General features: G+C 46.8%; 1 protein-coding gene across 2 annotated transcripts in view; it reads left to right on the forward strand.

Moving 5' to 3' along the window:
- Arnt2 (aryl hydrocarbon receptor nuclear translocator 2) overlaps positions 1-15543 on the forward strand; it is a 162764-nt gene extending 147221 nt beyond the window's left edge. For both annotated transcript variants that reach the window (XM_052159345.1, XM_052159336.1), the window contains exons 18-19: positions 10076-10212; positions 12025-15543. In XM_052159345.1, the coding sequence (XP_052015305.1) occupies positions 10076-10212; positions 12025-12123 (236 nt within the window). In that variant the 3' untranslated portion in view covers positions 12124-15543. The remainder of the gene's footprint in view (positions 1-10075; positions 10213-12024) is intronic.
- The last annotated feature ends 10980 nt before the right edge of the window (positions 15544-26523 follow it).

The raw sequence follows: 26523 nt of genomic DNA on the forward strand, positions 1-26523 counted from the left end.
TGATTGCTAGTTTAACCCACATGGACCAAGGCAGAGACTTTCACATCCTGGAAGTAAAAGAGTCTCCATTCAGAAACCTGGAATGGCCAGATGTGTCAGTGAATCCAGGAAGTTACCTTTTTTGCAAAGTGCACTTGCTGTTTTCCCCATTCTGAGAAAAAATACCAGACAAAAGTAACTTTAGGATAAATGGTTAATTTTGACTCACAATTTTAGGTCAGTCGATGATAACAGAGGAAGGGTCACATTGTAGCTGCAGTCAGGAAGCAGGAGCTGGATGCTGGTACCAGCTCAATTTTCTCTTTGTATTTATTTGTATTTCCACAGCCTATGGGATAGTCGTGCCCCTCAGTTAGGGTGAGTCTTCCCAACTCAGTCAAACCTGTAAACTCTCCCTCTCACACACACCCAGAGGCTTGTCTCCCAGGTTGATTCTAGATTCATACTAGGGCATCCTATCTCATGCGAGTATTTCCTTGCTCTGTGAGAAAGGCTGAGGACATAATGGGTGCCATGGCTGTGGCTGTGTCCTCTGGCTCAGTCTCAGACTCCTGCCACTTGTTCTTTGTCTACTTGTATATGCCAGCATCTCTTCCCAGGCCAAGGACACACTCCATAGAAGGGGAGGTCCTGCCAGATTCCTCAGTGTATAGGCAGTGGGTGACATCCAAGAGTGCGGCACCCAGGAGTTGTCTGTGCAGAGCCATCACCCTCCGGTGAGCAGGAAGCCAGGCCTAAACTCCCTCATTTCACTTGTCAAGTTAAAGGCTTCTATTTAAGTGGCTCACCTGTCAGTCTATGGGAACGTGTCCCTACACAGCCTGTCATCATACAGGGTAGTTATGAGCTGTCCCTACCTCTCCAGGCACACACCACTGACAGTAATGTTTCTGCCTCAAAGCCCAAGGTCCTGGCCCCAATGTCCCAAGACCTTAGGTTTGTCTGTTCTCATCAGATCCAACAGTCCCCCCAGCACAAACCTTATTTATATGTAGCACACACATTGAGCCTTTAAATGTCCTTACTGGGTCACTGAGGGACACGGGTGTGAGAAGCAGAGAGTCCTCAGCCAGTTGCTCAGTCAGCCAGGCCCTCAGCTCTGCTGCAGCCTGAGGACAAAGTCCCTGGCTCCAGGCTAGTGCCCCTCCCTGCTTTCATGTATAGAATGTTCCCTTTGTCCGGGAGCAGTGATCCAGAGTTACTGTGATTCATTCATCCTACATGAGTACCAGACCCAGTATTAGCACTGGAGACAGGAAGAGACTAGGCTGGCCCAAAGAAGGGCTCAGGCTAGAGACACGGTCAACGTTATAGGCAAAGATAGAGGAGACAGATTAATAGGAGGCAGAGACACAACACAGGTCCAGCTGCCAGATCTTTGTGGAGGCCTTAGGGAGAATGATCACTTGTTTGATGGGGTCAGGAAGGTCTTCAAAAGAGAGATAGATGGCATGTTTCTCTGGGAGGACTTGGGAACATCATGTGACCATGACTAGTCAGGTGGGCAGGCTCCTCCCAGCAGTCCAGTGCCTTGATCAGGTGCATCTGGCCACTCTCCATGAAGTAATGGCCAGATTCTGAAAGTGTAAGTGGAGGTAGGACCCTAGGTAGAGACCACTGGCCAACTCTAAGGACCAAGAACAGGTCATACACTGGGGCTTCTATCTCGACCATTTGTGCTACATGTTGCTAGGTGGTAAGCGTGCCAGCAGCTAGTCATTGCTAGGTCCTTACTGGACACTGCCCAGGAGGCGTCCCCTGGGTGTTTGAATTTATTTAGCCTGGCCATAAGGGAGAGATCATTCTTATTCCCATTTCAGATGAAACTGTGGAAACCCCAAGTCCTCCTAATACAGCGGTTCTCAACCTTCCCAATGCTTGACTCTTTAATACAGTTCCCAATATCGTGGTGACCTCCCCACAACCATAAAGTTATTTTTGTTGCTACTTCATAACTGTCATTTTGCTACTGTTATGAATCATAATGTAAATATCTGTTTTCCAATGATCTTTAGTGACCCCTGTGAAAGGGGCATTCAGACCCTGAAGGGATCATGTCACACAGGCTGAGAACCACTGTCCTGATGGGTCAGGGGTGGAACCAAGAAAGGATGAAGGCTGTGCCCTCTGCTCACTCCCCTGTGCTTCTGATCCTTTGGACCCACTCCTCAGAGAGTAAGAAATAAGCAGAAGAGACATCTGCCACTATGTCCCTTGGTTTGTGATCATGAGAAGAGCAAAAACTCTGCTGCGGAGGTATAGCAGGGATGCTGAGGCAGAGACGTTAGGACTGAGGAATATGATGTGACCCCCACCTTCAAGGCATCACACTGTGACTCTAGGAAAAATGTTTGAGGAGCAAGATGTAGGAGCAGCAGGCAGCTCAGGAGGAGAGGGACTGACTGAGCCCAGCTGGAGGGGAGGAGCCACCATCTCTGGAGGCAGCATTGCCTCATAGGGCTAAGGAAATCTACCTCTGGGGAGAAGTATATCTTGAGAAGACCTCAGCCTCTGTCGACTGGGACTTCAAGAAGCAGAGTCCTAGGGGGTGGAGCAACCTTTGTCAAGGTCAGAGGAGAGAGTGCATGGTTAGAAAGAGGACCTGGGGGAGGGGTTTACTGTCAGCCTCAGAGGGGGGAGGAAAATGTAGAGGAGAAATAGAGCAGTCTCCATTAATGGTCAGTTTCATTAATTATTAAATAAACATGAAACAGTTAAAGCAGGCAGTGCAGTGAGGGTATGGTTGTGAACACCAGCTGAACCCTGCCTGTGGGCATCCTGGGGCACCATGGTTACAACCTTGGGGCTCATAGGGGACACTGATGGCAGTACATTGCAGCATTACAGGAGAATTAGGGTTCCTCCCTCCCTCTTTCCTTCCTTCCTTTCTATTGTCTCCTATCCTGACAGCCATGAAGTCTGCCTGTACATAAGGCACTTTAGACCATTTTTCTAGATACCTACAAAATGGATCCATCTATAGGAATTATAGATTAGGTCTTTGTCTATTAGCCAGGTTTTTCCTTACTGGTCCTGTAATGGGGCCAGGTGATATTATTATAAAATATTAGCCCTCTCTCCTTTTAGATTCCCAGGTTTAACCTTACTTTAATTCTCAAGGTTATACCAAAGAGAGTGTAGGCAGGGAAACTGGAGGCAAGCTTCCTTTGATGATCCTAAGTAGACACAGACAAGTCCTAGAGCCTCTGGAGTGAAAACAGGACTGTCCTCTTGCCCATTCACAACAGCCTTCTTCGCATCCTCTGACGCCTCCCCCAGTCACCCTTAAGTGTGTCTGAGCATAGCCCCAAAAGGATCAGAAACACTGATTTGTAAATGCTTTTGAGACTCAACCTTAACCTGACAGAGTTTAAACCAACTACCTACATAGTCTCTCTCTCGGGATTAAGTCATAAATACTGAATGCAAGTTCCTGCTAGGATCATCTCTGTGGTGTTTCTTTTGCCTTTGTAGAATAAGGCCTCTTTAGAAGGATGAAGGAAGGAGGGAATAAAGAAGGAAGGAGGGAGGGAGGAAGATGGGAGGAAGGAAGGAAGGAAGGAAGGAAGGAAGGAAGGAAGGAAGGGAGGGAGGGAGGGAGGGAGGGAAGGGACGGAAGGAAGGAAGGAAGGAAGGAAGGAAGGAAGGAAGGAAGGAAGGAAGGAAGGAAGGAAGGAAGGAAGGAAGGAAACCAAACCTGAACTAGTGGGTTAATAGGTTCAGAGAGGAAACTTGCTTATATAAAAGGTTTTGGCTTTCTTTACCTTAAATTGCCATTAGATGTTAAAAGTGTAAGCACACAGTCTCCCCGACCTTGGATAGAATTCTCAAGAGAATTTCTGCCTGGAGAATTTGCTCCATTCCCGCATAAATAGGGCTGTCTGTACTATATGAATAAAGAGGGTCTGAGAACAGTTATGGTGGTGCTACTAAAGCAGTCAGCACCAGAGTCCTGAGAGGAGGAGACTTAGTCCCAGCCTGCTTCATGTTGTATTTCCCAGCTATGGGGTTAGACATTTATTTAGTTTTTGGTCAGAGGCTGTGCTATCACCCTATCTTGGCCTTACTCTCTACCCCAGTGAGACGGGACCCTAGGTAGGCTTCAAAGTCCTGTCCCCACCTGAAATTTTCCCTATAGAGAAAGGAGGAAAAGAAAATAAGCTTAGGGACACCAGGGGTGAGCAGAAAAAGTGATGGTAGTTAAGACCCTGCTGACAGTAGAGTTAGCATTTGCCTTCTATCCCTCTTTCCCTACCCAGGAGGTCTCTGAGAAAATTATTCTGGGTGCTAGGAAAGCATAGGGAAGAACTGATGGTGTCATGTGGGAGTCCTGTCTAGGTCTTTAGTTTCCATGATCTTAGCAGGAAGGCAAAAGGAAAAAAGAAATGGGGTGGAAGGTGGGAGTGGGGAGATGAGATATATAGATGAATGAATGCCTGTGTCACAGAAACATTTGGGGGGGGGTGGATCCGCAAGGAACCTAGATGCATTGGAAGTCTTAGGCAATCATATGGGTGCCACCATTTGATTAGTTACATGGCTATTACCATCTTATTCTTAGCTGACCACATAGAAGATGCCCTCTACTTGTGGTGAGAACAATTTCACAATAATGTGCTCATTCACCTATTAAGGATACGAGTCCCCCTAGGAGCCATGCATCTCACAGACTAGGTAGGTATGGACCAGTATTAGCAGCTGCCTCCCAAGATAAGTCCCTGTTGACAGTTTTGCCAATACCTCACCACAGTTTTCTAATTTTCACCAGAAACGCCAAAAGGTATCACCTGGATCTTACATTCATTTCTCTTGGCTTTAGGTTGTTGGTATTATAAGGGGCTGATGGAGCAAAAGCCCCTGACAGACCTGGGAGGGAGAAGGAAGTATCCCCAGTGTGCATCTGAGTTGCTACTTTGGTATCACATGAAATCAGTAGGAGGGAGAAAGTGTTCTACAACATATATGCCCTACTTCCCCATGAGGATGGCGTGGGCTGAGACCAAGGGCTCTATGATACTCCTTGTTGGCAAACATTGCAGTTCCTTAGAAACCACGTTGTTAAAATCTGACTGGATGTTCCTTCAGCCTTTATGTGACAGCCACATCCAGTTAGAAGAGCAACTTCCTGGGCCCCTTGAGATCATACACCCAGCTGAGAGCATGGTCCAAGGAAATGTTAATGCCCTGTATTTGGGTGAGGGTTCTATATACCCAGTTCTGTTAGGCTACTTGATTTATTTCTCTCTTGCTTTCAATATGTGGCCTTTCTGGCTCCCAGGGAATGACAGACTGATACAGTGGGATAATCCTAGCACCAGGGAGTAAAGGGAAGTTAAACTTAGTGCCATTTAAATTTCACCATGTGACCATTGGCCACAGACACATGCGGAAACAATCCAAAAGAGAAATTACATTTGCCATTCAGCTCTGGCCCTCAACCCTAAGGGAGAGAGCCTGGAAAGGCAGGAAGAGAAGACTTATTTATTCTGTGAAGGTAGAGTACCAAATGACAAGATGGAAAGATAAGCTTGAGGTGAATCTTCCCCAAAGAATCTGAGCCAGAGGGTAAGCACTGGGGGGCCAGACTACCAGAAGGCGCTTACCTGAATCCTGGAATGTGCTTATCTGCCTACCTTGTCTCCAAAGGAGTGTCTTTAAAGTCTGTGGTTACCATGTCAGTGGAAGATGTAGGTTCCCTTTTGTAGGCTTTTAGTCTCCTTTATAAAGTTATTTAAAATCTGACTCAGAAGGAAGCTTGATTGAGAGCAATTTTTATTAAAATAACAGCTGGCAAAGTATAATTCCTGATATCTCTCAAGAAGAGGGAGATGGAGAAGAAAGTCGGCCGTGTCTTTTGGTTAATGTCAACAGTGGGGTCTGCAAGCAGACCCATAAGAGAAGCAGTGAAAACGTTAAGGGGATGGGTTCAACCATGTTTGGATGCTTAAATGGCATTAAAAGAAGAAAGGACAAATCATACTTCTGGAGTTGAAACTTAGAAAATCAGGCAGGCTTAACTATAAAGATCTGTAAGCAAGTGAATCAAGGACGAGGCTTCTAGAGGGTGTAATGACATTATCTCATCAAGGGGATATGTTCTTCCCATATCCTTAGCTATGTCCCCAGAAGAATCAGCTTTCCTGAGGGGTGATCTTCGCCAGGTGATTGACAGGCCTAACTGGTGCCAAGTCCATCCTGGCTTGTTTCTGAAAAGATGACTGGACTAAAGAGAGATTGAAGAAAGGACAGACACACAGACACACAAACAGGAAAGCTGGGCTCCAGTGACCTGTGTTCACTCTGATAGAGCACACCTACTATGCAACAGCCCAGAACTTCAAGCTGTTAGCTAGTCTCAGTAGGTCTCTGCACCTCCTGGCACAAGCAGAAACTGAGGGCAGTTCGATATCTCAAAGATGGGCGATTAAGACTGGATTTAGAGCTCAGACGAAACAAGTTGGTAACTGTCAGGTAGTGTACAACTTGAATCCCCAAATTTGTTAATCTCTCTGTCTCAACGTGGTCGTTGGTGTATAATGTTTCTCGTAGAAACGCAGGAAGCCAAACCCACAGCTTGCTCGGGAAGGACAGTTTCAGATGCTAAAGCGTGCGGGGCATCCCCTCCCTCTCTTGCTGCTCCGTGGTTGAAGAAGACCTGAACTGCATAGCAGAGCGCTTCCAGAGGCAGTGGCTTGGCGAGCACCAGCATGTCCATGGCTTACATTTAGCATCTGCTTTCCAATTTTAGGCTGAAGTAGCACCAGCAAGTCAGTCATGGTGACACAAGTCCAGACAGGTGAAAACAAATCAAGTCAGGCCACAGCAGAAGACACCACTGTACCCTGGGCGAGCCACTTTTGGAAAGCACAGGAAATTCTCCTCCCCCGAATGCTCCACCCAGTCCTGACTGAGTGGAGGCTGGAGGAAAATGGAATGTATCATTCCCCAAATATCTGACGCTTCTTCAGTGATAAATAGGATGCACAAATAGAGAGGGAAGGCAGATCCAAGCTCCCTATTCCTCCTCCCCTAATCTTGCCCCCAAATCTCAGCCATGTGCATTTTTAAGCCACAGATTGTGAAGAATTATAGACATACTTGATCCTATTAATTGATGCTGAAAGGTGGAATCCGTGCCAAAGGAGCTGAAAAGTTTGTGGTCCTCGCCAGATCCTCTCTGCAGGTTAGGTGGGAGCGGCTGCCCCATCACTTTACCCAGCAGGATTTCTCAGCATTTACACTGCTGCTGGGTTGGTCTAATCCCCACTGGGTTGGGATGTCTGTTTACTAAGGATGTTTATCAGTCTCCCTGTGTGTTCATCCGCTGTCTCCTGCTGTTTGTGAGAATGAGAAGTGCCAGCAGTTCCCTTCACCAAGAACCATTAAGCTAAACCCAACAGCGCTGAACAGTCTACATAGGACTGTCAAAGCACAGGAATCTTAGAGCGGTTTCCACCCGCTGCCACCTCCCAGGACGGTGAGAGTGAGCAGGAATGAAGTCTAGATTAAACTTCAGCTGAAAAGATGGCCGATCCATGTCAGCCTTGCCTCTGCCCCTTAGGACCAGGGACCACACTACGGTCTACAAGTTGGCGCTGCCCCAGATAGGAGATGTAGTGCAGCAACCCCACACCTGGCCTGGTAGGAGGCCAGTCCATCTAGGTAGAGCTGCAGCAGCCTGGACCGTACTCTGGAAGCTGGGGAATGGACGTCAATATGGTTGGAACCCAGGTCATGGCTTTTAACTACGCACAATGTGACCTAACAAAGATGTTAGGGACCACTAGGTTATTCCAGAAAGGAGTTTGATGCGCACTTTAGGAAGAGGACACAGGAAGGTCTGCAGACCATCTGCAGGTTGGTTGGGTTTAGGCAGATGACCCACAGTTCTCCCTCAGACAGGAGAGGTCATGTTGAAGGTCATGTTTCCTTTGTAGTTTTAAAAGTTACTACTCCAGTTCTGGAAAATAAAAAGTTTCTTCAGTGGCCCCTTAAGTCTCCCTTCCCATGGCTAGCACCATCTTTCAGGTCACCCTTCATCCTCTCCAGGAAGAGTCAGGTTTAGGTGGGACCTGCTCTTAAGCCCCCATTGTAACTTCAGAAAAGTGCTCAACTGTATCGACCTCTGAACTCTTTTCTTTCCTCGGCCAGCTGTCGGTTTCCATTCATCCAGTGTCTTAGACTTAAGAACTGTTTATCAAATGAGTGCATGTAGGCTTCCGTGTTAGGGTGTCTAAGTTCAGCCTCTAGGTTTATATGATAAAGGAATAGGACAAGCCTGTTGATACCCCTGAGCCTTCAGTTTCCTTAGCTGAAGCATTGGGTAGAGGACTCATCTCTTAGATTTAGAAGTGATGAAACAATGTACCCTAGTCAAGCTCAATACGTAGCATGCAATTGTCCTTGCTTCAAGATTCTGTCAGTGTTTTTCTCAAAAGCAGCACTGATTTCTCCTGTTGCAAATGTTTAAAAGCATTTACTATCTCAGAAGGTTATTTTTTTTTATTTAGAAATATATTACCTGTAATTAATACTCTTGGGTATGACTAATCAATCGTCTCCAGTTCTCTCCTCCTGCTCTCCTCTCTACCTCTGACCATCCCTGAGGTACAACTGAGAAAACTTCACCATGCATCAGCATGTAGAAACTGGAGGTTTTAGAAGCAAATGACTACGACCCACACTCTTCCCCATCCCTTCTCCTTCTCTATCGCCTTCCTCTCTTTCTTCCCTCCTTCCTTTTCTCTTCCTTCCTACTGTCTCCTTTTCTCCCTCTTCCCTCTTTCCTCTGTCCTCCCTTCCTCCTCGCCCCGTTCTTGAAGAACTTATCTATAGCCGAAGCACTATATTAGAGCAGACTGGCATGGCTAATATTGGGACCCTTAGCCTTAGTTACTCTACTTTGTATGTCAGTATAATGTAAAGTACACCATCTAAAACAGGGCACAGCAGGCCAACTGAGAGAGGGCCAAACTGAGGTCAGACCCTAGGATCACATTTCCTTAGGACCGTGAGATAACCAAGAAAATGCAGGAGCAGGGCCAGCCAAGGACCGCAGTGGCACGGCCAGTGAGATGACCCCATGGGGAGGTGTGCCACACAAGCCTGGTGATCATCCCCAGAACTCATAGTGCAGGGTGAGCACTGACCCCTGAGAGTTAATTCCTGGCCTGCATCTGCACACACACCTACCTGTGCTTGCTAATAAATTTTATTTATTTAAAAAGTAAAGAGGACAGGGGCATAAGGAAAAGGAGGTGATAGAATGCGGCTGCCAAGTCCCGCCAGTAGGCAGGGTTATTAAGATATGAAGAGAGCAAATAGAAGCCAGACCTGAGGAACCCTTGGCTATCTGCAGGCAGCGTTGCTGTCCCAGGAGGGTGGGCAGAGCCCTGTGGATCTGGGTGTGGGTGGCAGTGGGACTCAGAACACAGCAGGAACACTGAGAAAAGGAAGACACTATAACGAGACATGGCATGGAGGGAGCAGAGACCCAGCAAGACCCTGTGGTGGAGTCAGTGAGGCGAGACAGAAGAGGAAAGGAAGCCCTGCCTACAGACTGGACAGACAAGGAGATGGCGGTTCCAAGTATGAAGGGCAAGAACTGAGCTTGTCTTCTATACTTGACGCGCACACAGCATGTGCACACGGAGACACACACGGGGATGTGCTTGTGCACACACTCAATGTCCTCTTTAGCTAAGTCCCCCAAATAATTTAGGCAAAATTCTCATCCCTCCTGTTTTCTGTGTTGAGGCCACCATGAGCAGACACAGGAACACAGGGGGCTATGAGGATGGAGCTGGTTACCTGACAGGCTCATTCTTAAAAGGCGAAACTATTCTTTCTGGTCACGCACTCACACTTTGCAGGGCTTCCTCCAGTCTTTGCCACTCAGCTTCTTCTCTGTCAGGAAGAAGGAGGACTGTTTGGGAGGGACTCGGGAGTCTAGAGCCCTTGAGTGGCACCCTGATGGGAGAAATGACAGAATATGATAGCCGGGTCCCCCAGTCTTAGGTTCCCAGAACCACATGATGAATTCTTTCTAAAGTATCCTGTCTGTTGGGTGTTTCAGCTGAGAGTGGACAGAGTGGCGGGCAATTCCAGGGCCGGCCCTCGGAGGTCTGGTCCCAGTGGCAGAGCCAGCATCACGGACAGCAGAGCGGTGAGCAGCACTCCCACCAGCAGCCTGGCCAGACTGAAGTGTTCCAGGTAAATCCAGCGAGCAGCGCCTTCTCGTAGGTGTAGGTACCTGCGCCTTCTCTGCTTCCTTATGCCCCTTTCTGCACCTCTGCCTGCCCTGCCCGGTAGCCAGCAAGAGATCCCCCCAGCCTGCACTATGGGGAACCCACAAGTGGAAGGAAGGTCCTGCCCTGCCTAGTTAGAGCCTGCAGGTACACAGGAGAGGCACAGGACCTTCAGGCTTTCAGCTGTACTCACACAGGAGAGGCTGCATCCTGAATCATACCCCCACAGGTGTCCAGGAGGGGTGTATGGAGCCAAATACAGTAGGGGGCTCACTCTGGAACAGGGCCCATGCCCATCTAAGAGCTAAAGACCCTCAGGGCTCACCACGGGCAATATCCACAGCCTCCCAAGAGCTGTGGGTATCTAGGGCCTTGATTGCCTCGGCCTGTCTTTACTATGGCAACCAGGAAGAGGGACTCCCATCCCCAGACCCTTAGCCCACAGCAGCTGGGCCAGGGCTCAACTCTCTAGGCTAAGGGTCTAAGGCAACTTCCGGACCTCTACTCCTAAAGACTTGCCTTCCTGTTCTCAGTTCCTAACACAGACCAATCTTAGTGTGCTGGTGACAAGGACATGATCTTGGCTATCATATAGGATTCAGCCACCTAGGTTTTCCTGAAACGTTGTAAGTACAGGTATGAGCCTATTGACTCCCCTCAGCTAGAGGTAGGCCTGTCTACCCAGTCTTTTAGCAGCAGCCCAGGCTCCTCTCCCAGAGAGCTGTCTGTCCTATAGAGCAAAGCTCCAGGCAAGAGCCAGGGTGTAGGAGGCTCAGGTCACACTCTTCCTCCTCAAGACTCAATGCTATACACACACACACACACACACACACACACCTCCACTTGGTCAAATGTCATTTTCACAGATCCCTGTCTAGAGCCAGGTGTCGCTCAGGGTCTACCTTGCTCTATTCCCTTCCTAGTACAGGGAAGTGCCTTTCCCAGCCTTCCCTATGACTTCCCTCCCTCCTTCCACTGTAAAGACCAGCCCCTGGCCATTGCTCATGGCATTGGGAGGCCCTAAAAGGCATACTTCCCTAACAGTGTGTCTTCACGCTCGCCCTTCTAAAAAGAATTCTTGGTTAAATAACTTTGTGAAACACCAATTGAAGCAGGTTATTCAGTTTCTTTCTTGCAGGATTTATCAGAGCCTTTATTATACCAGCAAGGCATGGATTTCTAGGAGGTAGGGAAGCGTGCCTTGTTTCCCAAGCACACTTGTCCACAGAATTCTTTTCACACCGTTATCACGTGGGCTGGGAAAGGGACAAAGCACACTGGGACGGACGTCTGCCGTATGAAATTGGAACTCCCCTAATATTTTCAGAGCAAGTGGTCTAAGGTCTAGCAAACTGGGACTAGATAAAGTAACTGACCATCCATTCTGGGATGGCATCACCCCAACAGGCCACTGTGCCCGGGCCACACATGCCCGGGCTCCTGCTTGGTTGGCAGTCACATGGCTGTCCAGTCTTAATTACTGCTGTGGGGTCTGCTTGCCCAGCTGGGCTCTTTCCGACCATGGGCCTGGTGTGACTTCAAAAGCAGGTTTGTGTTCTAGTGCTGTTTCCTTCAGTGTGACACTCCCCAGGAGAGCAGTTCCCAGTGGGGTCGGGTGTTGAAGCCCCCTGGAGATCAGCCCTGTACACAAAGCCTTGCAAAGGAACCCCTGCTCACTAGAGAGAGGGTCAGTCAGTGGCAGGCTGGGCTCCGGGACAAGGGCAGGCTCTGGGTGAGGTCACTGACCCCTGGGACTTTCTGTTCTTCTCCCCTCCAGGACATGCTGCCCATGCCGGGCGACCCGACGCAGGGAACTGGCAACTATAACATCGAGGACTTTGCTGACCTGGGCATGTTCCCTCCATTTTCTGAGTAGCTTTAGGCAAAGCCAGGCTTCTACTGCCCAGGCGCTATTATCATGCCATAGATGCCCATGTTCAAAGAGGCCCCCTCCCCTAGCTTGCCCTGCTGCAGAACCCCCAGAAATCTCCCTTATTCCCCAACCTCCCTGGACAAGGCATCACTTGGCTCTAACCTACAGCCCTGGCTTCTTGAGTTCGGGATCTTTGTATTTATTGTACTTTATCTGTGTGCTCCAAAGGGGGCCTCCAGGGTCTTAAATTCCATAGTGAATAATCTATTAATGGACAATTTGCACCCATCAAGTGTTAGCTTGGTCCACAATGGCTGGCAGCACCAGCAGATCTGCCTGGTGCAGAAGCTGGGTTTCTTTCTGCTTTTTCACAGCTGCTGCCCGGAGGTTTTGTGTCAGAGTGAGAGGCAGTAACCTCTGCATTCTGTGCTGGAGCCGGGAGCTCAGGGTGTGAGTCTCCCACACTAGCTGTCCTTGATGGCCAGGTGTGCTGTAAACCTGAGAGTCAAAGTTGTGGCCTGGTAGATATACTGTGGCGTGTTGGTGTGTGTGTGTGTGTGTGTGTGTGTGTGTGTGTGTGTGTGTGTGGCCAGTAAGCGTGAGGAGCCGTCCCCATTCAGCTGCATTTCAAAGGAGAGCGTGCTTGGAGCCTGGGAGCTGGGCGGACCCCCAGAAGCAGGGCTGGGGAGCTGCTCACTTCGTAAGTCAGTTCTTTGGTCCCCTGCCTTTTTACAGACAGCCTCTACTTCCTTAAAGTTTCTAGTCCTTCTTCCTTGTGACCTATGAGAGCGCTCACACTTCTCTTACTAGGCCTGAGGGACTGGCGCACTGATTCCATGAAGGTCACTGCATCGCCCTGCTCTGCAGCAGAGCTGAGCTGTTTTCTGCCCAGCACCTTCAGGAAGTCAGACCTGGCCCTCTGTATACAGGGTTAGGATACCTCGCCCCTAACAAGGTGTCCCTGACACCTTCTGCTCTGTAACCTGAAAAGAAGATGGGCCACACTCTGGGTGGAGAAGGGTGCTCTGGGCCACCTGAGCCTCTGTCTTCAGCAGGCAGAAAGGACGTGAGTATCTTGGGGGGTGGGGGTGGTGGCTGTGAGGCCAGCCACTCTGGCCATGCTTCTACAAAGACCTGAATGCCTCGGTGGTCTTAAGGTAGAACTATGAGCTAACTTCTAGACAGTGGTTCTCAGCCCGTGGGCTGTGTTGGAGGGTCAAACAACCATTTCACAGGAGCCACATATCAGATATCCTGCATATTAGGTATTTATATAATGATACATAACAGTAAAAATTTACACTTAGAAAGTAGCAATGAAAATGATCTTGTGGTTGAAGGTAAGCACTACATGAGGAACTACATTAAAGGGTCGCAGAGTTAGGAAGGTTGAGAGCCACTGTTCTAGAAGCTTCTTCCTGGCTTGTCAGTCAGATTTTAGAGAACTTCAGATTCTCCCTGCTCCTCCCTGCCCCTCCCCCACCCCATTGCTTCTCTGGGTTCTCTCTGCCTCCCTTCACTTAATCAACCCTCACCTCAGGTACCTCACACCAGGTATCAGCCCACTGATGCCCAAATGTGAGAGAAGCCACAGAGCTACCTTAGGCGGACTCTGGGGTCCTCCAGCGTCGTTTCAGAAACCCTTTGTTAGAAGAACTGTGGATCTGCCGTGCTGCCTGGCTTCTGAGAGGCTCTGATGCACAGGGGCAGAATGAGTATGCGGATTACAGCCTGGGAGAACAGCACTCCAGTCAGAAGCTCGGCTCTGCCAGCTTGTACAGGACTCACTTGCAAACTTTACATGGCTCCGCAGACTGCCCTTGGCAGCACCCATCCTAAGGGACCCCCATCATGACAAACTCCAGCCCCGGAGATCCTCAGGCAGCTTTGAATCCTTCCATGGAGTGACACAGTCAGAGCTTCAGCTCAGCCTCAGAACTCCCGTGTGTGCTGCCTGATTTGGCTTCTGTTCCCAGAACTGCCTGGAGCTGGCCCCAGGTGGTGAGCATAAGTTATAAAAGGAAAAAAGGGCCCAAAGCAAAGAATGCTTTGCAGTAATGAGAACAGCCCATGAATGGCCTTTAGATTGTGAATCAATGCCATTATCCTGCAAAAGATGTCAGTTCATATGTCCCCTGCAGAGGAAGCCAATGTACTGCTCCTCCAGTTAATGTCCTTCCAGCTACCTGTCCTGGTGATGGTCTTAGCAGGCAAGGGACGGATAGGGTATGTTGGCTTCCTGCAGTTCTGTTCCTCACCACTTGATTTGCTGCTGAAGTACAGTTGACTCCTCATAGGCCAAGCAAGCAGGAGAGAGACATGCAAGGACCACCTGCGTCATTGTCAAGAGCACAGGAGTTCTAGAAGAATGGGCCATAGCCTGCCAGGCCAGCCAAGGATGGCTCTAGAACCCTGCCTCCATGTCTGTCCTGTTTGTTTCATTGTGGTTTCAGGGAGTGGGTGGAGCCAGCATGAATATCCACATTCATCACGCTCAGCTCAGCCTGTTCTATTGTGGGTGGTAGTATCTGCATTGGCGACAACCTGCTGAGAAGCTCACACTCCCCTGTCATTAGGAGGACAGTGAGGTCCCAGGTTAGCCCACTAGCAAACATGTACTTCCCTTCAGCTCAGAGCTAGAATCCAGCAGGTCCAGGGAGAGGATTCTGTAATCTTCTGCAGCACAGCACAGCCAATGAGCAGTAGCCACTGCAGCCTGTCACACGAGCAAAAACAAGTCGTTTGCTAATCACCAACAGCAAGGCAAAATTAAAACCCTCTTTGTGTGTGGCCATGGGTTGCTATGTTCTAACTTGCTGGTCCATCCTCCCGTCTCCTCCTCTCCCCTCCCAAGCTGATGCTCACCTGAAGTGCCACCACTGGAGAGACTGAAGCAGGAAGGGTCTGAGCTCAGGAGTTTAAGACCTACCTGGGCAGCATAATGAAATTAATCTTAAAAACAACTATATATCGGAGTAACTTGGCCACAGTTCATGTGCCGAGGAGTCCCCAGATTCCTCCGTTGCCTAGAACCTGGGACAGCTTTAAAGAGGTAGCTCCACGTGTGTGACATGCCGTGTCTTGTGCCCTAAGCAGGGTTTGTTCAAGTAGCCTGCAAATCCTTGTGGCCACTGGCTATAGCAAAATGGAGTTTTTCACAGGTCATCCAGGGCCCAGCCGTTTGCTTTGTCCAACTGTCTGTTTCCTTAAAGAAAACATCACATGCAGGCTTCCAAGAACAGCAAGCACTTACTCATTTCTCCCTTAGCCTTTCTTATGGATGTGAACTGTGCCGTGGGTAAATCATTTGTATTTCTTGAATGTTCTGTATGACTAACAGGTATTAAGTCACTGGGTATATGTATAACTAATGTAACTGCCTTTTAAATTTTCATTATAATAAAAAATGACTTTGCTCTGAAAGTGAGTGCCTCAGACTAGCGTGGTAATTGATCAACTTGAGGTATTTGCCCTTGGGAGTCTGGGATAAGCCACACTATGTAGTACAGACACACTAAAGAGTCACCTGTTGCCAGTGTCAGCTGCTTAGGACAGAAAGGGAATTCTGAGATGTGGTGTGAGGCAAGGCTGTCTAGAAGCTTCTCTGGACTGAACTTCACAAATACCAAAGGCAACTACTTTTCAAAAGACCTTAAAGAGAATGCCTGGAAGACAGTAGTTCTGAATCTAAGGAAGACTTGTGTCCAGAAAAGGAGCTACTCCTACAACTTAAGAAAGAAATCGTAAGCCGGGCAGTGGTGGCACACGCCTGTAATCCCAGCACTCTGGGAGTCAGAGACAGGCGGATTTCTGAGTTTGAGGCCAGCCTGGTCTATAGAGTGAGTTCCAGGACAGTTAGGGCTACACAGAGAAACCCTGTCTTGAAAAAAACAAATCCAAAAAACCAAAAAGAAAAAGAAAAAGAAAGAAAGAAAGAAAGAAAGAAAGAAAGAAAGAAAGAAAGAAAGAAAGAAAGAAAGAAAGAAAGAAAGAAAGAAATCTCAGTACCAATAAAAAATAGTTGAACATCACATGCATGTTTCTCCCAAGAATTCAAATATAGGCTTCTGGGTGTGGCACATGAGGCTTCAAGCAGCCTGAGGCAGGAGGATTCTCTGAGTGAGCTCAAGAGTTCCAGACCAGCCTAGGCAACACAGTGAGAAGCTATCTCGAATATATGCATCTTCACACACAACAAAAACACATATGGCATTCTGAGTTAATATCTTTAGTTTCAGAGAAACACAAACTAAAAGGTCAATAAAATAGTATTCTAATGCATGGCTAAAAAATGGATAAGATAAGAAACCTTCATGGGCAATAGCACCTCTACTATAATAGCCTCTTCACATGGAGGTTTCTTACAGAGCTTTTTTTTAATAGAACTTTTTCTTTTTTTTTTTTCTTTCAATGTGATAAAAATTCCCTGAAAAAAGCAACTTAAGGGAGAAGGGATTTGTTTTAGTTCACAGGTCTAGATAGGATCCATTGTGATAGAGAAGTCAAGACAGTGTGAGCTTGAAACAGCTGGTCAGATCCACAGTCAGGAAACAGAGATGAAGAAGAGTTGGTGTCCAGCTCACTTTCCACATTTTATGCACCCCAAGATTCCCTGTACAGAGAAAAGTCTTCCAAAATTAAGACTGACCTTTCCACATCAGTAATCCTAATCACAAGACCACCCCACTACAGACATGAGCTAGGCCCATCTATCTGCCTATGTTTCTAGATTCCATCAACTTGGTAATTAATGTTATCCATCACAGACCTGTTTTTTAAAGAGTAGATATAGCTTGTAGAAACATAAAGAATATTTTTAAAAAGCAAATTTCCCACCAGAGTGGGAAGAAAACAAGTGATTTTTCTTATTCGTTTACTGAGAAATCCTTAAATACTTAGGGACTTAGCCTCATAGGGGTACAACAGAAAAATGTGCATATGACCAATCTGCCTCTTCTCTGCATACACTCATGGGTGTGGAGGCAGGAGGATCTCAGAGCAGGTATACAGGAGGAAGAAACATTAAATAAAGCCAAGTTCTTGCTGGGACCTGGGCTGATACCTTACCTGTAATCCCTCTGTAGTCGATAAACAATGAACCAAAGTAAACTCTTTACAAAAATTATTTTCCTAATTGTGCCATTATATAAGTCATGTAGAGAGTATAGAAAATTACTAAGATTAAGCTGTAAATAAGTGATATGCACTTGTAACCCCTGTGCTAGGGAAGTGGAGGTAGCCAGGTCTTTGAAGATCACCGACCAGCCACTCTGCAGATGAGTGCTGGGTTCCTTGTCTGTCTCAAGCAAAGAAAGAAGGAAACTATGGATGGCTCCCAAGGAGCATCATCCAGGGTGGATCTCTGTCTTCACATTGCTATGCACACACGTGCACTTACCTGAGCACACATGTATATAATGTGCTGCAATTCCTTATCAGTAACCCTGAGTACAGGGAGGGAAGGTCAAGTTGAAAAACGAGGGGACATGAGCTGCTTAGAATTCAGAGTAGGGGTGAAGAAAGCTACAGCATGTGTTCTGCTGCTCCCCAAAGATCGTCATCTTCCGGTCTCCTCTCATCTTCCTACAGGGAAACTAAGGCACATCCTCAGTTGCAACATGGAAGGCTACCTTTGCCTGCTCACCTTCTCAGGCATGTTATTTCTGTAAACACTTATGTGACACCTATCACCTCAGATGCATGGTGCTGGGATAGAGTTAACGTAAAGAATTCCTGACTATCCAGAGACCCCAGCCCTAGAGAAAGAGAGATGAACAAGCAGAACTTGGCTTTCTGGAATGTGCTAGGAGCCTAGGAATCGGATATCCATTAAACAACAACATAAAAGAGGGCTGTGTTCAGGAACAGTCAAGGCGCCCATGAGGTGATCAGTATGGCTTAACCACTCAGTCCTAACACAATGGCCTCTCCTTGCTGGGCTCTAAGCATCTGAGCTCAGTTCTTTCTGGGAGCATTTGAAGCGTTCCCATCTCAGAACCCAAGACCCTGTTAAGTACGCCTCAGGTGCAGCTGCCCAGCAAGACGCTGGGTTAAAATACCTGCCGCTGGGCACAACCTCCAAGCCCCTGATTCCTCCCACATTTTTACTAAAAGTCAAATATGTATGTGAAAAAATGAAGTGGTTTGATGTTAATGAGCAAGGAACACATTTCGCCATCACAGTTGTTCAGCTTGTGAGCAATTTCCTTCTTCCTGAAGGGCAGAAGAAATGTCTACTCAATTTTCTCATGAAATCTCAACATCCTTAAATGGTCGCCATGATTCTCTTGCGGCCATGTTTGTACTTAAGCTGGGTCCACAGACCTGAGCCGTGCGTGTCATCAGCCATATAAGTGATGATGTCACACAGGGCTTGCCGGAAACTATGGAGAGCTCTCAGGTGTTTTCAAGGTGTGGCTTAAGGACTTTCTGTGGGAAAGCCCACAAAGCTGCCCGATGGGCTGGGAAACAGGACTCCAAGAACTAAGTGGGCACTAAATCTGAGTCACTATGCATCCATCTTCCATGGCTGAGTGAGGAGGGGTCCACTGGAGACCCACAGACTCGGTCTTTGGTGAGGAAGCAGGGATTGCTACCAGCTCCCCTGGAAGAGGACATAAGACAAATTTTTCTTGGTGAAAGCTGCCTCGGGTCTTTGGAGTTTATGTTCAACATAATTCAGAGTCCATGGTACTCAACTCCTGACCTTTACATGGTCAGGAACTAATGGCTCTTTGGGCCCCCCACACCCTGTTCCTTCATGGCCCATTCTAGAATGAGCCCATCTTGGTTGCTGGCAAACTCAAGGTTTCCAGGTATGTCTCAGCCCTATGCTGGCCAGAAGCCAGCATCTTGTGTTTTTACTGCTGTTTCAAGCTGTGGTGTGGAAGTTGAGAGATGAGGGGGACGTTTGAATGCATTTGGTTGTAGCAGAAACAGATTGAAATCAGAAGCAGGCTGCAAACTGGAGACAAGGCTAGGACCAGAAAGACTCACGAACAAGCGTCTCAGCTTGGGTCCCGGAGCTTTGCCCCTTAGTTTTACTCAGATCCATCCAGATAAGCATTCTTCCTTTTGCGTGTTTAGATTACAGAGGGAAGGTGAGGGCATGCAAAGGAGCAGAGGGTGGCATTTCATCTAAACTGAATCTTCCATGTCAAAGATTCTGGGTGAAGAAGAGACAAGAGGGGGCTGGTGAGATGGCTTAGCAGTTAAGAGCACTGACTGCTCTTCTGAAGGTCCTGAGTTCAAATCCCAGCAACCACATGATGGCTCACAACCATCTGTAATGGGATCTGACGCCCTCTTCTGGTGTGTCTGAAGACAGCCACAGTGTACTTACATATAATAATAAATAAATCTTTAAAAAAAAGAAGAAGAAGAAGAGACAGGAATTGAAAAGCACAGGGAACAAGGTGATTCCTGTCTCCCAGAAGGCATTTATGCAGTCCTGGGACCAGCTCATGGAGTGAAGGTGTGTCCCAGGCAGAGGCTTGAGGATGAAGAAGTGAAAGAGACAGAAGATGTGACTGTGGCCAGGATAGAAATGCTGGTCCTCATTGCATTCTGAGTCCAAGGATCACTCGGAGATGGATCTGTGATCCTTGCCCTCAGCTCGGTGATAGATGTAAATGAGGCAGTTAGGAGCATGGGGTTGAGAACACGCAACCTGGCTAAGCAAACCAGAGAGGTCGGCAGAGACCCTGTCCGCTACTGTTGTCCTCTTAGGAAGAACAAGTCAGCCCCTTGGGACATTTCTACGACCACCATCTTTGTGTTTTCTTTCAAGCCAGGTCAAAGTACCATCCTCACATTGTAAGGCCCTGCTTTGCCAAAGCACAAAGCAGTGTGCCAAGGACATTACATCCCGTCAACCAACCTCTTTGACAATGACTCACAGGAGCCGAGGCACCAACTCCGGCTTCTGTGGTGCCGCGCATGTAGCTCCTGTTTTCTCCAGAGTTTCCCCGTGGAATTAAGATCATTTCCCTCTGTGGGAACTGTAGCCTTGCTCAGTATCTCTGGATTTCAGTGAAGTGAGGTGTCCTCTACCTCCACACACCCAAAGCTGGGCTACTGTCAGCTGCCCCTGGTCTCTTCTGTTACTGTTTGGTTGTTTTGTTTTTATCTTCCTTGGAAGTACAGGGTGGAGGTACTGAGAGAGGGAAGCTCCTCATTTCTTCCACTCTCTCTGTGAACTCTCCCCTAATAAGCCACTTTCACACACATGTTCAGTGGGTTCTACTGAAGATGCTAAGCTCGGGTAGTGTCCCTGAAACAAGAGTCAAACCTTGGTAACACAGAGAGAAAAAGAACTTGGAAATATTTACATGGAAATGATCCTATCATATCTGAAGTGCTAAGGACACAGTTTGGGATGGGAGGATAGTTAAATTGTTTTCTTAAAGGCAGCCAGCACATGTGTTATATTTTAGAATGCAATTAAAAAAAAAAGGAAAATCTTGGCACAATAGCATATGCTTGTAATCACAGCCCTGGGGAGGCAGAGACAAGTGTGTCCCCCAGGCCTCTCTGGGAAGATGGTGCAGTCAGTAAACTGCTCTACCACGGGTGTGGAGGCCTGAGAATGGACAATAGCACTATGTACAAGCACAGCACAGTTGCACTTGCTTATAATGCCAGTGCTCTGAAAGAGGGCATGGATACAGGCAGATCCTGAAACTCACAGGCCAGTCAGCCTTAGAGTTGATGAACCTCAGGTTCAGAGATCCACTTGTCTCAGAAACTCAAGGTGGAAAGAGCTTGAAAGACATCCAGTGTTGACCTCTGACCTCCAAACACATAGAAACACATCACAATCTTAAGTACATACACCAGATACACAACATATGGGCACGTACATGCAAACACACTCATACACCCACAAATACTATAGACAAAATTCAATCCTTCCTTTAAAAAAAAGTACAGCTTTGGTACTATTTTGATACTGAAGATGTGTGCAAGACTTTGAACTCAAAGAAACCTGTTTTTCTAAGAGCTGGGAGGAGCGGCCTGTCTTTGTTTACCTGGGACTTTCCACTGTTCGCAGCAGAAGCCCCACGTTCCAGGAAATGCCTTTAGTCCTGGGAATCGAGCACATGTAGTCACCCAGCCCAGGACCCCAGGATTTGTTGGCAAGGAAGGCAGGGTCCTGAAGAGGAGGAAGTGGACAGGATTTTGCAAGACCACAGAAGGCCGGAGCTGGCATGGATCTCTGCGACAGCTGAGACCACGTTCTCAGATGAGGAAAGTCCTAGAAGGTCAAAGGGGTTTTCTTTTCTTTCCCAAAAGAAGAACGTGGGATATAACACATGTTCTGCCTTCAAGAAAACAATTTACTATCCTCCCATCCCAAACTGTGCCCTTAGCACTTAAAATATGATAGGATCATTTCCATACAAGTATTTCCAGGTTCTCCTTAGCAAGAGAACATCGCTGAAGACCAGAGATGGCTCAATGGGTAAAATGCTTGTTTACATAAGTGTGAAGACCAGAGATCTGCTCTCCGGAGCTCATAGAAATGCAGGGAGGTCTCAGTGGCCAGCCCGTAATTCCAGCCTTTGGGAGGCAGAGAAAAGATCTGCAGAGCAAGCTAGCTAGCTATTCTAGCCATGTTAGTGAGCTCCAGGTTCAACAAAAGATCTTACCTCCACGTATAAGGAAACACACAAGGAAGAAGCTGACACTAGACTTTGGTCTCCACCCAAAGGTGTGTACACTTGCATGCGTAGATGTGCCCTCACACATGAACACATACAGACACAAGTACACCACACACATAAAAAAGAGACAAAAGCTTCACCCAGTCAAGACCTTCTAGAATCTAAAGACCAAGTTCAGACCCTGCACACAAGAACCCGAGGAACCTCTTCCATTCCATACAACTCACTAAACAGGCAAAGAATGACCGTTGCACCTTGACTGGGAGAACCCTGACCTCATCAGAGTCGCCAGCTTCCACCGAAGTCCACACCACAGAGCAAGTAGCAGCTGAGAGTCTGACTTGGGAATTCTGCTCCCAGAGGAATAACCGAGACTTTGAGCTGGACTTCTGAAGAAAACACTCTCTCTCCCTTGAAGGAAAACCAGCTCTTGATCCCTGCTGAGCCTGCTGTCTAAGTTACCATGTCATGCTCGCACATACATGAGTACTGTTGCATGATTCACATGATCCCTGCTGAGTCTGCACTCTTTTACCATGCCACTCTTGCATCTACAGGTGTGCTGTTACATGGCACATAAAATAGACAGGATATTGTATATCTTTGTATATACTGCCTAACTGTCCATTAAATAAGTAGAGAAAATGTGGCGTGAATAGTATTCAGTAGAAAGGAACAAGATCATGTCATCTGGAGTGGAATACAACTGAAGATGGTGTTAAAATGGGCCAGTCTTAGACAAAAACTGCACTCTCATTTGCAGAAGATAAGTTTAAATACATACTGTCATAGTCAGGGTTTCTATTCCTGCACAAACATCATGACCAAGAAGCAAATTGGGGAAGAAAGACTTTATTCAGCTTACACTTCCACACAGCTCTTCATCACCAAAGGAAGTCAGGACTGGAACTCAAGCAGGTCAGGAAGCAGGAGCTGATGCAGAGGCCATGGGGAGATGTTACTGGCTTGCTTCCCCTGGCTTGCTCAGCTTGCTTATAGAACTCAAGAGTAACAGCCCAGGGATGGCACCACCCACAATGGGCTCTCCCCCTTGATCACTAATTGATAAAATGACTTACAGCTGGATCTCATGTAGGCACTTCCCCAACTGTAGCTCCTTTCTCCGTGATAACTCCAGCCTATGTCAAATTGACACACAAAACCTGCCAGTACACATATATATGTAAATATAGACACTATACATATGTATTTTTATATATCACAATTAATATAGAGGGGGTACTTTTAAAATATATTTTTATTAAATATTTGAGAACTATATATGCATATATCTTTTGATCTTATTTACATTCCCAATTCTCCTAACTACTCCTAGGTCCACCTACATTTACATGACCAACAGCTGGAGTGGAGGTAGACCTGAGCTGGCACTGAGCTTTGGGTTTAGCGACCTGTGGCTTCAGGGAGAAGCGTCATACCCTTTGTTGGGTAGCTCCTATTAAACTCTTTTATAAGAAGGAAAAATTAGGCAGATCACCAAGCTTGGTGACACATCTCTTTTAATTTTCTAAATGTATTTGCTTTATTATTTTAAGTATATTCATGTTTTGCCTGAATGTATGTATATGTACCATGTACATGCCTACAGGTCAGAAGAGTGTTTCAAATCCTCTGGGGCTGGAGTTTCAGACAGTCGTGAGCTGCCATGTGGATGCTGGGAATCGAACCTGAGTCTTCTGTGTGGGCAACACTCTTAAACACTGAACAGCTCTCCAGATCTAGACAATCCTTTAATCCCAGCACTATGAGCACTGGGAGATCTGTGAGCTCAAGACCAGCCGGCGGCCTGTTCAAACACCCTTAGTGTTATCCTCCCACACACATATGCCCTCTTCCACTCTACTTCCTGTCCCTCTCCCTGCCTGTTATTCCCTTTTACATGAAGGGTTACTTTTAGGAAGCCAAAAGGTAGATAAAAGCAAGAGAGGTGGGCCAAGAGATCATAATGGAAAAAGACAAATACTTTTGTTTTCTCACAGGAATCTAGAGGTATGTGTATGCCTCGCTGTCTGTCTGTCTGTGTGTATCTGCATATCTGTGTGTGTCTGTATCTATTTTTCTGTTTATCTGTCTGTGTGTGCCTGTCTGTGTGTGTCTGTCTCTCTCTCTTCCCCTCCTCTCGTGCGTGAGTGTGTGTGTGTGTGTGTGTGTGCAAATGGTCCTAGAGGCTTGAGAAAGAGGGAGTGGCTAAAACCTGATCTTACCTGTGAAAAAGAAAGGGAAGAGGCAAGACCCCGGGGACAGGTAGCACAGTTTGGACTCCCTTTCAGCTGTGTCACACCCAGGAGGCCCTCTTAGTGCAGCTGGTTCATTCCTTCCCTCCAGTTATCATAGCACGTTAGCACAAAACTGGGCAGCTTAAAACAAAGCAAATGTATTCTCCCCCCATTCTGGAGAGCAGGGTTGGTTTACACTGCAGGCTCCTAGCCTCTTTCCACTCCTTGTAGCAACAAGGCATGGGGCAGCGTGCTCCAGCCTCTGCCCACTTCACATCACCTCTCCCTTGCCTCTGTGTCTCATCTCCAAGGACACCAGCCACTTGACATCGTGGTCTGCCATAAATCTGGAGACAGAGGCATCCAGAGGCCTAGTAAACCTTCACTGAACCTGCTTCCACATAAATCATATGCACAGGCAGCAGCAGCGGAGAAGTAGACTAGTACATGGGAAAAGCGTAATGGAAGACTTCCTGAGACACATCCCCCATGAGGAAATGAAAGTCCCCAGAGGCTCTACTCCAAGGTGTGGAGGCCAGGCCTACAAGGGGCTGGCGAAGTCATTCACAAAAACTGCCAGGTTGGCTGTCTTAGCAAACTATCACAGAAGGAAAAGGTTTTCCTGAGATCTTCATGGAACTGCTTGATTTCCCATTTGTTAAACCATGTTTAGCTGAGCCTAATGGCTCACACCTTTAATCCCAGCACTTGGAAGGCAGAGGCAGTCAGAACTTTCAGTTTGAGCCACTCTGGTATACATAATGAGTTAGTTCTAGGACAACCAGAGCTATATAGTGAAACCCTGTCTCAAAAAAGAAAAAAAAAAGAACAAAAGAAAAGGAAGAAATGGAAGGAAGGAATTAAACAAAAGAGATAAAACAAATGTGTGTGTGTGTGTGTGTGTGTGTGTGTGTATTGGGTGTTTCTTTGTTGTGTTTGTTTTGTTGTTTTGGTAGGGCCCTATAGTTACTTCCTATATCAACATAGATACTCCTTGACTTTCAGAGGGGTTAACATAAGCCCATAAGTTGAGAATATTGTTAAGTAAAAATATATTTAAGAACTTAATGTCTTGGAGATCATAGCATAGCATGCTTGCCTTAAACAGGCTAAGAACACTGCTGGAGTTTGGCACAGTCATATAACACAAAGCCTATTTTATAATAAAAATATGGGACCTGTATATTGTCCTTCACTACCTAGTCATATGATGCAGAATTGATCACAGGAGGCCTGGAGATCAGTTTCTAGCTTTCTCTAAATACGAGATCATCTTTAAGTACAACCCATGAAAGTTAATATGTATACCAAGCAACCTGTTCATCCAAACCCATAATTTATTGTGAAAAATTATTCAATCCAAGAGAAAAATAACACAAAGTATCTTCAGTAATCATAATAAAGTAAAATTTAGTATCAAACTATGGAGACTTTACCTCTCCCCTACCTTTTCCTAGCTTCACTCCATCTTAGCAGCAGGAATAGGCTCTATCTGCCCATGGTGGATAGTAGTATGATCAGGAGTCGATTTAACTGTTAAATAGCTTATATGCTTGCCCTTTTGGCCAACAATGAGCCATCTTATGTATCAGTTCCTTTTGGGAATTCCATCCTCAGAGGAAGCTCACTGAGATTTGGGGAGTTCCAATGGGATGCTGTTAAGATGCTGGAAGTAACCCCACCAGCAGTGGAGGAATGTTCCTCTTTCTCCACATCCTCACCAACACCTCCAGTCTCCTGAATTTTTAATCTTAGCCATTCTGACTGGTGTAAGGTGAAATCTCAGGGTTGTTTTGATTTGCATTTCCCTAATGACTAATGAAGTTGAGCATTTTTTAAGATGCTTCTCAGCCATCCAAAGTTCTTCAGGTACAAATTCTTTGTTTAGCTCTGTGCCCCATTTTTAATAGGGTTATTTGGTTTTCTGGGGTCTAACTTCTTGAGTTCTTTGTATATATTGGATATTAGCCCTCTATCTGATGTAGGGTTAGTGATAACCACTCTGGAAATCAGTTTGGTGGTTCCTCAGAAAACTGGGCACGTCACTTCCAGAGGATCCTGCTATACCACTCCTGGGCATATACCCAGAGGATTCCCCAGCATGTAATAAGGATATGTGCTCCACTATGTTCATAGCAGCCCTATTTATAATAGCCAGAAGCTGGAAAGAACCCAGGTATCCCTCAACAGAAGAATGGATGCAAAAAAAAATGTGGTATATATACACAATGGAGTACTATTCAGCCATTAGAAACAATGAATTCATGAAATTCTTAGACAAATGGATGGAGTTGGAGAACATCATACTAAGTGAGGTAACCCAGTCTCAAAAGATCAATCACGGTATGCACTCACTAATAAGTGGATATTAGCCTAGAAAATTGGAATACCCAAAACATAATCCACACATCAAATGAGGTACAAGAAGAACGGAGGAGTGGCCCCTGGTTCTGGAAAGACTCAGGGTAGCAGTATAGGGCAATACCAGAACAGGGAAGTGG

The sequence above is a fragment of the Apodemus sylvaticus genome, chromosome 1 (genome assembly GCF_947179515.1).
Source record: "Apodemus sylvaticus chromosome 1, mApoSyl1.1, whole genome shotgun sequence".
Lineage (NCBI taxonomy): Eukaryota > Metazoa > Chordata > Mammalia > Rodentia > Muridae > Apodemus > Apodemus sylvaticus.